Here is a 14,904-nt window from a genome sequence, read left to right as displayed (position 1 = left end):
TGGGTGTGATGCATAAACTGGAACTTGACAAAATATGCGTTAAGTTTGAAATGTATAGCCTTTTTGTGTAAAATACGGATGTGCAAACTAATGACATTAGCACAAGTTAAATTTCATAGCTAAGGGATTTTAAGTATCTCATTTTCTAATGACAACTTATTTTTACTCAGGTCTTTATAGGGCTTAAACTATATATTTTTTAATAGCCTTAAACTTCTATATGTTGTGAAATAATGCACAGATACCACAGTTTGTACTGTGAGATTACTTGTGTCTCACAGTGATATCACTTAGAAACCTAAGCCAAAAAATAGCCTAGTACAGAATGAGAATACATTGATGATAAAGGAGTGCAGGAGCTCATTGGCAGAATTATGAGATTGGGGGGTTTATATATATATATATATATATATATATATGTATATATTTGTATTTTTATATATATATATTTGTATTTTTATATATACACACACACACACACACCTTTGGAGGTTAATATCAAACAAAATAACAGCACACTTCTGCTTGGAAGGTAAAAGTACATTGTTCTGAGCAACTTTCTCCTACGTTACTGCTTTCAGTAGTGGGGAATTCCTATAGTTCAGAATATGATCAAAAGCACCTTCCATTTTGAGGCAATTAGTTCCACAGAAGTTAATTATCAACTCTCTGTTCCCCAGAATAACACGTGGAAATATTCACACTGAACAAACCCGTTGGATTTGTGTTCTGACTGAAGCAAAAGAATTGATCGTCACAAAAACAACTAATTAATAGCAAGACTCTATGTACTGCAGATTGTCAATTTAGGAACGATGCTGAAATTGCACCTGGAAACTTGATTTATGTCCTTAGCTGATGTCATTTTTAGAGTTAAACCAAACAGAGCTGGTAATTTAGTGCAAGAAATTAAATGTACCCGAAGAATTCACATTTATTGACGTACCCAGCAAACAACTCAGTCGCTTCTATTTCCAAGCAATGTGTTAGTCATTTGAGAATAGTTATTTCAGGGGGTTTTTGAGCTTGCTGTTGTGATGGCACCACCTGTAATTGTTCGTCTCGCCAAAGAGTAATTTTCTGGGTTTAGTTTAGTGTTTTTAAAGGCTCTTTTCCACTTTCAGCCCAGCAGGCCTGGTTACCCCAGCCCGAGATCCAGCGAGGGCTTTTATCCCAGTCCCCAGCACATGGTCCAGCCAAACCATTACCAGGTAAATACATTGAACACTGGCCACGGGTTTTGTCAAACGTGGGGTTTATAACTCAACGGCAGCTGGTGGGGTTGATTCACTTCTTAAGCAGTTGAGTCTCTATTAAATGATCACAACAAACACCAAACTGAGCCTGGTAGCTTCACCCCAGATGGCAAATATATTTACAGCCGATATGGTGCTCAGATACCTAAAACTACAATGAAACACATCAGACATCTCCGTAGTTATTTTCATGTTAAAGTTTGTCAAATTACTTTTCTTATAAAAAAATGACATTAAATGGTGGACTCGCCTTGGGCTTTTTCACTCTGCTCCCTCACGTTTCTGTGCAACAGTTTAATTTTCTGTTGGCTGACAGAAAATCCACCGCATCATATAGTTCCAGGTTTCTCTTCCTAACACCGCTGAAGAAATTTAAAGCAGAATTTGTCATAAAAGCACTTAAAGCATTTTAGGTTTTATCAATGCTCCAACCATACACAGCAGCCTCAATCAAGATGGTTTTTTCCAGTGGAGAGAGGGAGGTTTTCATTGTTTTAACAAGTGCTTCAAACTCATTAAAACTCCTTTGATTTTCCTGTGGAGAAGTTCCCAGGCTGTGCTAATCACACTAATTACATGGTGTCACTCGGGACTTAAGCTTGTAACGTACACTGGGGGTACATTTTTCTATGGCTCCATAGGGCGATGTGCACAGGCTCCTATTGAACGTGAGCTCTGCATGTGGCTCTTACAAATGTACCAATGGCTTTATTTTTGCTCACCAGATGACTTGGATCTTCATATCATTTAATGCTGCTGTTTTGCTAAGCATCCTCAAAGAGTTATCGTTATCATTAGCCTCAAACTTGTAGCTATATTTCTATATATTTATCTATTGTTGTGGCTATTCTCAAGTTATTGTTACGTTGGGCATCCTTAAAGAGGCTTTGTGCCATATTTTGACTTGACTTTCTTATTCTGGTGTTACATCCACTCCTCTTCCTCCCTCTCAGTCACAGCTTGAATTGAGTCATTTCTGTGCTCTCATATTTGCTCCCGGGGGGGGGAAGATATTAATTAGGGTCTTATTAATATAACTCTTTGTTTCTTTCTCTGTTTCTTTCCCCAAAGGTGTCTGGCTACCCCGGTTCTCATGGTTTACCAGCCATGGCCGGCAGCATTTACCCAGGGCAGGCTTCTCTCTTGGATCAAGCGGATTCCTGGAACCATCGGCCTCAGGAAATCTCAGTGTGGCAACCAAACGTGGAGGTATCGGCACCTGACGCAGCTGTTGTTGCGCTCCTTACCATATATACGCTTTTATATCATTTAGATACATTTGGAGGCGATTGCAGGAAAATGATTTCTCTGGTATTTTTTTAAATTGCCTTATTGCAGTGGGGCGGGAGTCATGAGCGAATTAGTTTTGAAACAAATGTGAAGTTGGGCATGAAGTGTACACAAAAGTTATTGCTATTTATTATCCTATCTGAGCGAGCGATAGCAAATATTTTGTGTTTATTAAAAGAAGGCTTTACCGAAACTTATTGCTCTTAATAGAGATGGGAACATGAATACAAAAATATGGAATCTCTTTAAAATTACCTCTCCTGGGAGATCCCCAGCACAGCTGAAGTATCTGAGACTTCTTCTTAACTTACCCAGAGCATAAAATGAACTGGTCCAGCAAAACTGTTCTTATGTTCCTGTCCGGTGCTTTTAGATTGCACAAAGTTACTGTGAAGAACATCAAATTAATTCCCCTTTTAAAATCCCATTGGTTTTTTTTATGTTTGCCTCCAATATTTTCTACTTTTTTCATCCCATTTTATCCTCCCGCAAAGATTCGCTCGGTGCAGCTTCTGTGTTCACTCCGTTTCCTCTCCGACCAAAGCTCTGTGCCATGGATAAAGTGCCATATAAAGTGCTCTGTGCTTGGACAAAGTGCCATATAAATGCTTTGCAAGTGTTCCTAATAATTACAGCCAAAGTTTATACAAAAGCTTAGGAAATCGGTTACCTAAAAACAACCTCTGGGAAGTTTGTTACCAAACTCCCCTTGGCTTCCTTTACAACATTGATTTATACGCTATTTGCTACTGATTTCCAGGCAGCACTGGGGTACAGTATATGGAGTATTGTGAGCTTAAGACATGCATAAATACTCGTTCCAAAATGCCTTAAAAATGTTTTTGTGACATGTTTTGCAAGTGTCAGCTAAAACCAAAAAGCATATTTGCATTGGGTAAAATATGTATCTTGCAGCTTGTAACAACTGGATGGTCGCGTTATTGCTCAAGGCCAAGAAAACAACATTGATAAATGTGTTTTTCTTGTCCAGCTTCAATGAAGTGACAACGTTACTGAAAAACAAAGCAGGATTCCTCAGATCTTTTTGGTTCCAGCGATTAGGAGCAAGGCAGATAAAATGTTTATAGTTGGAAAGAGTTGCTTCTGATGGTTTGCTTCAGTTTATAAGGAGCTGAAGGAACTCCGCTTGACCGCTGTGCTTTTAAAATCTCTTCTTTTATCATCTAGAAGTTTTTGGAGCCGTTAATACAAATTTTAAGTTGTGAGACTGAATAAACTTACTTTGTTTTGTAGGATTCGGGCACTTTGGATGTCCGAGGCATGGGCCAGGTTCTACCCACACACCTCATGGAGGAGAGATTGATACGGCAACAGCAAGAGATGGAAGAAGATCAGCGCTGGCTTGAGAAAGAGGAGCGATTCCTGGTAATGCTTCATTTCATTGTGCTTCTTCATTCAGTCGGATTTTTCTCTTTTTATTGCAAATAAATCACTTCTGTGAAATGAGAGGGTTTACTGCGCATAGAAGTCACTACCAAAACGTAGGTTTGGAAGCGGTTTTTAAATTCAGTTTTCGGCTGCGAGTCCTGGATTATAAACACCTCGAACAGCTGGTTTTTCAGTCTGTCTCGCTTTATCCCGTTGAGTATTTCTGAGTGGGAAGCTGTGATTCTGTGCCAATCTGGAGATTGCCTGTTTGTTCTTAAGGGGCCAGATCTGCGCATACTCTGCCCCTAAAAAAGGGATAAATAACCATCAGCCATGGAACAAGCCTGACTGTAGGGAGAGGTGTGAGCAGCCTTGCACTGGAGGAGTGATGAGACACATCAGAGACAGGAGACACATTTAAGAGAGAGCTTTGTGAGGTGGGGAAAAGCTCTGAACATCAACAGGAGAAAGAAGAGAGGCGTTGGTAATGGGATCTCGTGATGCTGTTTCTCCGCAGTTCCATGTTTGCTTGTTGGCTGTGCCATTGGTGTGTGTTTTTTCTAGTTCAACTCTGACTTCCCAGTTGTCAAAATTCAAGATCTGTGTTAAAATTCTCCTATTTGAGACCGATGGTTACAGACAGGAGTGTATTACCCTGTACAAGCTGGGCAGCCTCACTTGAGAGGTGGATGATTGAGTTGGGACAAACATCAGGCAGAAAGGGACCTGGGGGTACTAATGGACAGGAAGCTCAACATGAGCCAACAGTGTGCCCAGGTGGCCAAGAAGGCCAATGGTGTCCTGTCCTGTATCCAAACTAGCGTGGTCAGCAAGACAAGGGCAGTGATCCTTCCCCTGTACTCTGCATTGGGGAGGCCACACCTGGAGTATTGTGTTCAGTTCTGGGCCCCTCAGCTCAGGAAAGAGATTGAAGTGCTGGAGCGGGTCCAGAGAAGAGCAACAAGACTGGGGAAGGGACTTGAACACAAGCCCTATGGGGAGAGGCTGAGGGAGCTGGGCTTGTTTAGTCTGGAGAAGAGGAGGCTTAGAGGTGAGCTCAGCACTCTCTAGAACTACCTGAAGGGCAGTTCTAGCCAGGTGGGGATTGGTCTCTTCTCCCAGGCAGTCAGCAATAGGACAAGGGGCCATGGGCTTCAACTCTGCCAGGGGAAATGTAGGCTGGAGATTAGAAAGCAATTCTTTGCAGAGAGAGTGGTCAGGCATTGGAATGGCTGCCCAGGGAGGTGCTGGACTCACCGGCCCTGGAGGTTTTTAAGCTGAGACTGGACATGGCACTTAGTGCCATGATCTAGTCAATGGACTGGAGTTGGACTAAGGGTTGGACTGGATGATCTCTGAGGTCTTTTCAAACTCGATCGTTTCTGTGATTCTGTGATCAGTGACATGTTTGGCCTTAAGGAGCATATTGGAAGGAATATTTTGGTTTGGAAGTTGTACAAAGCTACAAAACACGCCTGTATAAACGCAGGCGCCACAGGTTTGTTACGCAAGGCCGGTTTGAATCAATGCACCCTCTGTTTAAAGGAGGTGATGATAATGGTCTCTGGTTTCCGTAACAGTTCTCTGCACTCTAGAGCTGTTCTCCAAGACAATCTTAGTTGGACAGATGAAATGTTCTCACTTTGGACACCAAAGGTGCTGGTCGTGATTGTCTCACTGAACTTCAAACAGGCTTTTAGGGATCTTGAAGCCAGGACGTTGAGTTCTTCGAAAATAAGAGTTTGTACTTTATTCTACAGGAAGCTGGTGGGCAGGAATGGAGAGCAGATCTTGTATGTAGATGATGTTACCAAGACCTTATTCCTCGCCAGTTTAGTTGTCTTGGTCCCTCAGGGTTTAGTTCTGTGTGGTATTAGAGCTGTTCAACCAAGGTGGAATACGTCTCTATCAGTTCTTGTGATGTCTCCATGTCCAGTTCATGTTCCAGCCAAGATCCAGATTGTGCCAGAGTTAAGATGTTACTTTTCGTTCGAGGATGCTGAAGTTGGCTTTTGGCTGGATTCCTCCTACGTGCACTTGGGGCTTTGCCGTTTGCCATCGGACCCAAAATTGCTTTGTCCAAGCTGAAGAGAGGGAGGGGAAAGGAAAATTTCTTGCCTAATTTAGGCATTACTTGAGTGGAACCAGTTGCTTTGTGGCTTTCACAAGCCCAGGAGGTCAGATTGATCCCATTGTCAGCTAAAGCTTTCAAGATGGTCAAGAACTTTGTGAGGAATTACCATGCTTACTGAGAACGAGGTGTTGTGAGTTCAGTAATTTCTGCAGAAAACTTTCTGGCCTTTCTGGCTTTTTCTGCAGAATGGATGATAATTATTGGTAGTGTTTGCTATTCTGTTTTGGTTCAGCCTCTGGAGCATTAGGCTGTTCACTGTCCCCCAAACTGCTGCTTCAGGAAGGACTTGCTGATTTTTCTTTTGATCTGGAATATGGTCTTAGCGTATGTTTGGAAAAGAATTCATATTTTCGTTATGTGTTAGTTTTTACGGGGAGGAGACACCATCTCTATTGCTACCCCTTACTCAAAGGAGACCCAGCACTGATGAACTTGTGCAGCTCTGCAGCTTTGCTACGTTTGGTTGACATAAACCTTTAGAGGGTTAAAAGGGCAAAAACCAGAGAACATTGGAGTGGAATTGAGAATGAACTTGACTGGCCAACATGAGCGATTGAAATCCATAGGAAACTTGGGGTTTTTTGTCTCTCTACACTTAACATTTTGACTTTACAGACTTAAAGGTTGAAACTTGAATGCCCATTAGAGGTTTAGTGTGTGGAAAGCTGAAGAGGCTGATGAAGCCACGGGGTGTATTTGAACCCATAGCAGGGTGGATGGTGGGGAAATCTGCTGTTTGTAGACGGGTGTTTCTTGGAATGGGAACGTGGTTTTCTAGGTTCAGCCCCGGAGAAATCGAGACGGTAGAAAAGTCATTGCGGGGAGTCACTCCTTGCAGATACCCACCATTGGTACCTGAGAGCACAGACACAGGAGTCCTATAGGGTTATAGGAGCCCTAAAGATCTGTAGGAGCCCCATAAAGTAGAACACTCCTATAAAACTATAGGAGCACCCAGGGGTGCAGAAGCCTGATGGGGTGCGGGAGCCCTATAGAGCCATAGGAACCATAGAGAGCTATAGGACCCATGGGGTGCATAAGCCGTATAGAGCTATAGGAACCATAGAGAGCTATAAGAGCCCATGGAGTGCAGGAGCTCTATAGAGGTATAGGAGCCATAGAGAGCTATAGGAGTCCTATAGGGTTCAGAAGCTTCATAGGATATGAAGACCCTATAGAGCTATAGGAGCCCCATAGGGCTATAGGTCCTATAGGGTGTGGGGCCCCTATAGGGTGCAGCCCTTCGCGGGGGTGTGGGGACACTATAGGGTGTCTGGCCCATATAGAGCGCATGTCCACCATAGGACAGCCCCTATAGGGTCGACCCCACTTGGGGGGACACCCCAAGACCCCCTCCGCCCCAAAAGGGACCCAGGCGTCCGGGTGGGGAGCACTGGAGGACCCACACGCCTTGGCCCGTGTCCTCTAGCGAGTGACAGTGACGTATCTTCCCTTGGGACTGGGGCCTTCCCGAATTTCACTCCAGCTGGTTTAGGGAGGAGAAGCAATTTACTTTCTCTCAGTGTTTCGAGACTCCTTTCTGCACTAACCTTTAGGTTTTGATAAAACGGATCGCTGAAGTCTGGCTCTCCCTCACTGCTCTAGGCAGGATATAGAATAACATCTCTGAGCCCAGAGTAGAGCCAGATTTTAATTCTTCTCAGTTTAAACTTAGAAAAGCAGCTCTATTTACAGAGTCTTCAGGCTCCGACAGTAGAACCCACGTCTACTCCTGAGAATTGGGCTCACAGGCGAGCGACCGCGAATCATTTAATGTAAGACACTGCAAAAAGAAGAGAAATCCCTGGGGTTTCTCTTAATACTAGTTTTGATTCCCCAGAGTAAGGCCGACTTGCTCATGAGTCGGAATTTATTGCTGCTTCTCTACAGGGGGAAAAAATACAACTCAAAATATGTTAGTACGCATCTAAACAGCACTGATGCTGTTTGCTACAAGAGACACCCCAGATGAAGAATTAAACTGCAGTGGCATTGAAGTGGAAATGTGCCGGTCTTGGGAGACGCTGTTATCTGTGTAAGCAGTTTGCTTGAAACTCGTCCTTTGAGAACACTTTACTAATCAAAGAGACAGAAATTTTGTATGCAAGCTGCAGCCTCAACAGCATCCAGGATTCTGAAATTCTGCTGTAAAATGAGGAAACAAACAGATGTCTCTTCATGGGAAGCTCCCAAATGAAAAGAGATCTGCTGTGTAAAATCTGAAGAGTAAAGTGTTTCATATTAAGTTGTACCAAATATATCTATTGTCACAAAACTTGAGGTGGGGGGTAGTTGATTTTGGGGGCGCTTATTTCCAGGACTGACATTTCCTTCCACCTCCTGGTCCTGTCATGTTGCTTTGATGGACACTGATTAAACGTGTGGGTTTCCTGTTCTCTGGATCAAAGCGCTTTGGATATCAGCATCTCCAGGAAGGAGGATGGAAATATCTGGATTATTTTTGAAGCAAAGACAGCGTTACTGTGCTTAAAGCCTGATACAGGGTACTCTAGAACACAGGTGAAGATGAGATGACTCTAGAACAAATGTTACATCAAACCAGTGGAATTCTCTTTGGCCTTCTGTATAAGGAGTCTTATTTTAAGGAGTTTTTAGGTGTTGCAGTCTTGAGGACTGAGGTTTTCCCACATTTACATCCTCTGACGTTTGGAGCTCGGTCACACAGGCAATATCACTAGAAATCCTTCAAGTTTTCATTCTGCACTTTCTTCCAAGTTATGAGTTGGTTTTTTTCTTATCATATGGGTACTTCCACCCCCCAAAAATGACATTGACGAAGATCAGTCAAAATTTTACTGGGACATAGTGCATGTAGAAGCTGATGAAGCAAGCTCCATCCTCAAAGCAGCGCGAACAAGCGCTCGCAGCTCATTGTAACCAGAGGATTTGGCCATTACCCCCCTGTGATACTTGCACTTATGGCCTTATGTTCCTTTACAGTATTCATGCACTCAGAAAATCAGCCCATAAGGACCAAATGACTCCCTTAGAGCTACAATATGTGTACATTCATCTCCCATACCTGACTTCTTGTATGTAGAACTAATTTAAAAGCAAATCAGTTCATTCATTGAGTTTCAGTCATTTTAAAAGGCCCCCTGAGGGTGCTTTTATTGCTGCCTTTTGACAGAAGTTTGGAACTGCCAAAAGCTACCGTGGCTTTTTTTTTAGGAGACATTATTCTGTATGTTAATACAGAGTTTCGCCCAAATGGAGAATTATCTGTACATAGAGGTAGGAAAGTGGTGGTGTCATCCAGAGACCTGGACAGGCTGGAGAGCTGGGCGGGGAAAAATGTAATGAAATATAACAAGGGCAAGTGTAGAGTCTTGGATCTGGGCAGAACAACCCCAGGTTCCAGTGTAAGTTGGGGAATGACCTATTAGAGAGCAGTGTAGGGGAAAGGGACCTGGGGGTCCTGGGGACAGCAGGGTGACCATGAGCCAGCACTGGGCCCTTGTGGCCAGGAAGGCCAATGGTACCTGGGGTGGATGAGAAGGGGGTGGTCAGTAGGTCAGAGAGGTTCTCCTGCCCCTCTGCTCTGCCCTGGGGAGACCACACCTGGAATATTGTGTCCAGTTGTGGCCCCTCAGCTCCAGCAGGACAGGGAACTGCTGGAGAGAGTCCAGCGCAGGGCAACAAAGATGCTGAAGGGAGTGGAGCATCTCCCGTGTGAGGAAAGGCTGAGGGAGCTGGGGCTCTGGAGCTGGACAAGAGGAGACTGAGGGGTGACCTCATTCATGGTTACAGATATATAAAGGGTGAGTGTCAGGAGGATGGAGCCAGGCTCTTCTCGGTGACAACCAGTGATAGGACAAGGGGTAATGGGTTCAAACTGGAACACAGGAGGTTCCACTTAAATATGAGGAGAAACTTGTTCCTGGTGAGGGTGGCAGAGCCTGGCCCAGGCTGCCCAGGGAGGTTGTGGAGTCTCCTTCTGTGCAGACATTCCAACCCGCCTGGACACCTTCCTGTGTAACCTCATCTGGGTGTTCCTGCTCCATGGGGGGATTGCGCTGGATGAGCTTTCCAGGTCCCTTCAACCCCTGACACTCTGGGATTCTGTGACTCTGTGACAGTGCTGTGAGAGATCCCGCAGCACCAGTACCTGGTTATTTTGCTTCGCAGAGGTTATGGGAACAAAACTCTGTCCCTTCCCAAGGCCAAATCCTTTCCAAGTTCAGTGTAGCACAGTCAATGACTTTTCTGCCGCTAACTCTGGACGTTTCACAGAACGCTTTTCTTCTTTGGGGCCTGTTTAATTATCGGCTTCCTCCTTTATCTTTAGTTCCCAGTTTGACCCTTTCTTCTGTGGCTGTATTGGTGGTATGTGTTGTTTTTAATCACATAAAATAAAGATGTATATGTACGTGCCTTTTCGTAGCTCCTCAGCAGACAGCGGGCTGTTGTGTTAAGTAATTTATAGCCCTTTCCTGGGATAGGTTAAGAAGAAATAACTCGCATAGTTTCCTTATCGTGTTTGGTTTGCTTTTGTTGTTTTTTTTTTTCTCTGAAATTCCCACATAGTTGTGGCTTTGTGCTATTTTGCCACTGAGAACTGCAATTCGAATATAATTGATGTGAACCGTTGCTAAAATTAGGCTTTAATTTTTAGCCTGAGAAAATCCCACCAAGCCATGTCCTGAGAATGCCAAGGCTGACATGTGCTTTTATTAGGGGCCAGAAACACTGGACATAAAGTAGGTTATGTTCCAGTTTGTCAACATATGCATCCTGTCTGAAAATGACATTTCCAATGATTTCAGATAGCAGCCTATTCATTAGAAAAATCACCCTTTGCTTCTCAGGGGTCTTGACTCTCTGCGAGATAAATACTTCACAAAATATGGTTTCTTCTTGAAATATAGATGTGTAATGAAAATGGTGGTAAGTGGAAAAGACTTTGCTTAAACTTGCAGTTTAATTTAGGACACTTGGCACCGTTGACCTCGAGAATATTGCATTGAACACATTGTGTAGTACCAGAATGAGGGGCTGAAATTAAAGCTCTGTAGAAGCATAAGAGTTGATGCTGAATAACATTTTGAAATACAATGGGAATTTGATCTTAAATATCACCTTTATTTTAAAATAGTATTGAAATTTCCACAGCTACGCAAATGGATAAATCAGAATATCCTTTATTAAAATGGGAGTTGTTAGCATTAGAACACGGTCAACTCACTAGAAATACATTTGGGCCTCTTCTTAGTCACTGGACACACAAGTGTGTTGAATATTTCTCTTTTGTTCCTCGTGTTTCCAACTCCCTGGGTTTTGATGACTATAAAAGTGCACAATATTTCATTATCTTAGGGTGTAATAAGCTCTTAAGAGAGCAAAGAACATTAAAGACCCCTGTGGTCAAATAGTCCTTGTTTCCAAAGGCTTCAGGCACTTCCCTGGCTGGAAACAAACGTGAAGCAAAGGCAGATTGTGAACGTCGGTGCAACGGGAATGGGGTTAATCAGAGGATTAAATGAACAGGGGTAGCGATTTGCGGTGTAATAAAGTATCTAACATACCCGTATCAAATGTGGCTTTAATCAGAAAAAAATCCTTAATCGGAATAAAACAAAGAAGGAGGTTTCATCGTTAAATTTGTCACACATTCCAGGAGAAGCGTTGGGAAATCGCTCGCCGTGTCTGCTCCGCTTCCTCGTGTTTGAGCTGGGGTTAAATATTTCTAGGCTGGTGCCATTTGTCTATTTTTAGTCTGCAAGTTCTTCTCCAGCCAGCGACTGTTCCTGGCTCTGCCTCCGGCTGAATGGAAGCCCAGGGTGTCAGCCCTTCTGATGGGCTGCTGCACCATTTGGGGGGATTTTTAGTGAGAAAAGATCAATTTTGGTGTGTCTTTGCAAGTCCTGTCTTGTCCCGCTGGCTTTTTAGGCTTGTTCAGCAGGAAAAACGAGGTGGAAATGATTCTTTGGTTCTTTTAGAACACAGGAAGGAAAGGGATCCGGAGCAGCTTTGAGCAAGGAATTCATAGATTTGTCCCCCAAAACGGACCCTGAGAGAACATGTATCTGTTCATGGGCTCTGTTTAGTTACCGTCAATATTCACACACCTGCAATTCTCTACATAAATAAGAATTCAGTCTCATTCTCTGTGTGTCCATTTTCCATCGATATCCATACAGGTATATGGAATAAGTTGCCTTTACGCTGATGCAGATGTGGATTTTCTGAAGAGAACGAACCCCGAGTCTGATAGAATAGTGAATCACAGAATCCCAGAATGTCAGGGGTTGGAAGGGCCCTGGAAAGCTCATCCAGTGCAATCCCCCCATGGAGCAGGAACACCCAGATGAGGTTACACAGGAAGGTGTCCAGGCGGGTTGGAATGTCTGCACAGAAGGAGACTCCACAACCCCCCTGGGCAGCCTGGGCCAGGCTCTGCCACCCTCACCAGGAACAAGTTTCTTCTCAAATTTAAGGGGAACCTCCTGTGTTCCAGTTTGAACCCATTACCCCTTGTCCTATCATTGGTTGTCACCGAGAAGAGCCTGGCTCCATCCTCCTGACACTCACCCTTTACATATTTATAAACATGAATGAGGTCACCCCTGAGTCTCCTGTTGTCCAGCTCCAGAGCCCCAGCTCCCTCAGCCTTTCCTCACACGGGAGATGCTCCACTCCCTTCAGCATCTTTGTTGCCCTGCGCTGGACTCTCTCCAGCAGTTCCCTGTCCTGCTGGAACTGAGGGGCCACAGCTGGACACAATATTCCAGGTGTGGTCTCCCCAGGGCAGAGCAGAGGGGCAGGAGAACCTCTCTGACCTACTGACCACCCCCTTCTAACCCACCCCAGGTACCATTGGCCTTCCTGGCCACAAGGGCCCAGTGCTGGCTCATGGTCACCCTGCTGTCCCCAGGACCCCCAGGTCCCTTTCCCCTACACTGCTCTCTAATAGGTCATTCCCCAACTTAAACTGGAACCTGGGGTTGTTCCTGCCCAGATATAAGACTCTACATTAGATAAATCCTTTTTCCTTGTCGTTGTGGGCCAGAAATAGAGCACTAAAAAAACGCCCTCATTTTCCTGAATTTGTGTCTTCAGATCAGTGTCAACCTTTATTCCTTCCTTTGTCTTTCCCTGCACTTAATGTTGTTCCCAGAGAATAATATACCAAGATTTGCTGGGTGAGATGAGCTAAATTACCGGTTTCTATGTGAAAAAATTGGGCCATTCTTATTAAAGCAAGCAAGCCCCGAGTTCTTACATCTCGCTTAAAATGTACCGAATAGAAATTCATTTACTTGTCGCTTGTATCAGAATAGTACATCTGGATGTCTTTATTAGCTTTCTGGATCCAAATTTAAAGAGCTGTGGTAATTGGCCCCGTTTGCCGGCTTGGAGATGGAGCCAAGTACATTTAAGCCGTTCTCGGGCAGGAAACGGGAATTAATGCACAGAGCATCGCATCCCGGGCTTGACATTTTGCTGTTGGGAAGAAAACGATTTTAAAGAGAAAGTTAAAATGCGGGTTTTCCGGTGTTGTCTTAGAGAAACGGTACTATCGGTATTTATTAGAGTGTTGGACGGGCGGGTTGTGGGGGTTCAGCAGCTGCAGTCGCAGACGCGGGGGTGTTCAGGCTGGAACAAAGTGACATCTGCGTTTGTCGCTGTGAATTTGGAGCAGTGTTTTCGCCGTGTTTGCGATGGTTTTGAGCCCAGGCGGCGTGGCTGGGTAGGGAATGACGCGTTTGGTTTTGGTTGCAGAAACCCGACGTGCGGCTCTCCAGAAGCAGCATCGAGCGGGAGGACGGGGGTGTCCAGGGCCCGGTAAGTGCGACGGAGCTTTTCCCATCCTCTGCGTTCCTGGCTTGAAGGATTTAAAGGGTTGTGCTAAATGTTTCCACTATCGTTATACAGTTCTGGAGCTTTCCAAGAGGCTGTGGGAACAGCAGCTGCGGCAAATTCTTCATGCAGCACTTTGGGGGATTTGGGGGTTTTGCCTTTTTTTTGTCGTTATTTTTCCCTTGAAGCTGAAACAAATACTCAAAACTTTCCACATACGTTGCAATAACTTTTTAAATATTCATGTGCCGTATAGTTGGGCCTCTCATTTAAAAATGTGGGTAGTTTTCTGAAAGTTCTATCAACAGGAAGCGGGATTAAAATAACTTTTGCAGTTGTTTAAATATCTGAAGGGTTTTCTTACTGGGAATGTAAATGTTGCTGTTGTATTACCCAGAAATCTGTTTGGGGTAAATGATCTGCTCGAAAACAAAGGGAATAGACCCCACAGCCATTCATTTATTGCCAGAAAACAGCTGCAGCTCTGCTGTTCTTTCTTATGGGATTAAATCCTGTCTGTTTAACTAAGGACATCTCCCCAGTTGTTTAATTGCCATCGGAATCTCTGAATCATACCTATCGAAAGGTGGGGAGTGTTAATGACAGAAACCTGATGCTTCGCCTGTTCTTTGTCCCCAGGGATCACCTTTAAAACGTTTAAAGTTAATATTTTAAATTCATTTTCCCAGTTCAGGTTGTAAACTCCTCGTTTGGCTTCCGTATTTCTTCACTACCTAAGAATTTAGGGAGTATTCCTGCATTTGCAACCGAAGTACAATCAGGAATTAATGACACACCGCAGCGCGGTCTCTAGAGACCATTGGAAAAAGGTGTGAAGGAAACACGTAGCGATCCTTGGCAGAACGAGTTTTAAAAGAGGTTCCAATTCATGATAACTACAGCTCTAGTTCCACAGTTTGGTTTTACATTTGTATAGACCTTAGTACATTCAGAACATAACTCTGACTTCATTGGCAGTGGAAAATGCCTTATGCTCCTGTGAGTCGACCTCAG

General features: G+C 44.1%; 1 protein-coding gene across 19 annotated transcripts in view; it reads left to right on the top strand.

Moving 5' to 3' along the window:
- The window catches only part of PTK2 (protein tyrosine kinase 2), a 208,559-nt gene that overhangs the window by 182,147 nt on the left and 11,508 nt on the right, over window positions 1–14,904 (top strand). For 12 of the 19 annotated variants that reach the window (XM_065054520.1, XM_065054515.1, XM_065054514.1 and 9 more), the window contains 4 exons: window positions 1,125–1,211; window positions 2,328–2,465; window positions 3,801–3,932; window positions 13,813–13,875. In XM_065054520.1, coding sequence (XP_064910592.1) covers window positions 1,125–1,211; window positions 2,328–2,465; window positions 3,801–3,932; window positions 13,813–13,875 — 420 coding nt within the window. The remainder of the gene's footprint in view (window positions 1–1,124; window positions 1,212–2,327; window positions 2,466–3,800; window positions 3,933–13,812; window positions 13,876–14,904) is intronic. The other 7 variants (XM_065054521.1, XM_065054508.1, XM_065054510.1 and 4 more) reach the window with 1 other exon arrangement.

This window comes from Columba livia, chromosome 2, assembly GCF_036013475.1.
Source record: "Columba livia isolate bColLiv1 breed racing homer chromosome 2, bColLiv1.pat.W.v2, whole genome shotgun sequence".
Classification (NCBI taxonomy): domain Eukaryota; kingdom Metazoa; phylum Chordata; class Aves; order Columbiformes; family Columbidae; genus Columba; species Columba livia.
This window is presented reverse-complemented; position numbering and strand designations above follow the sequence as displayed.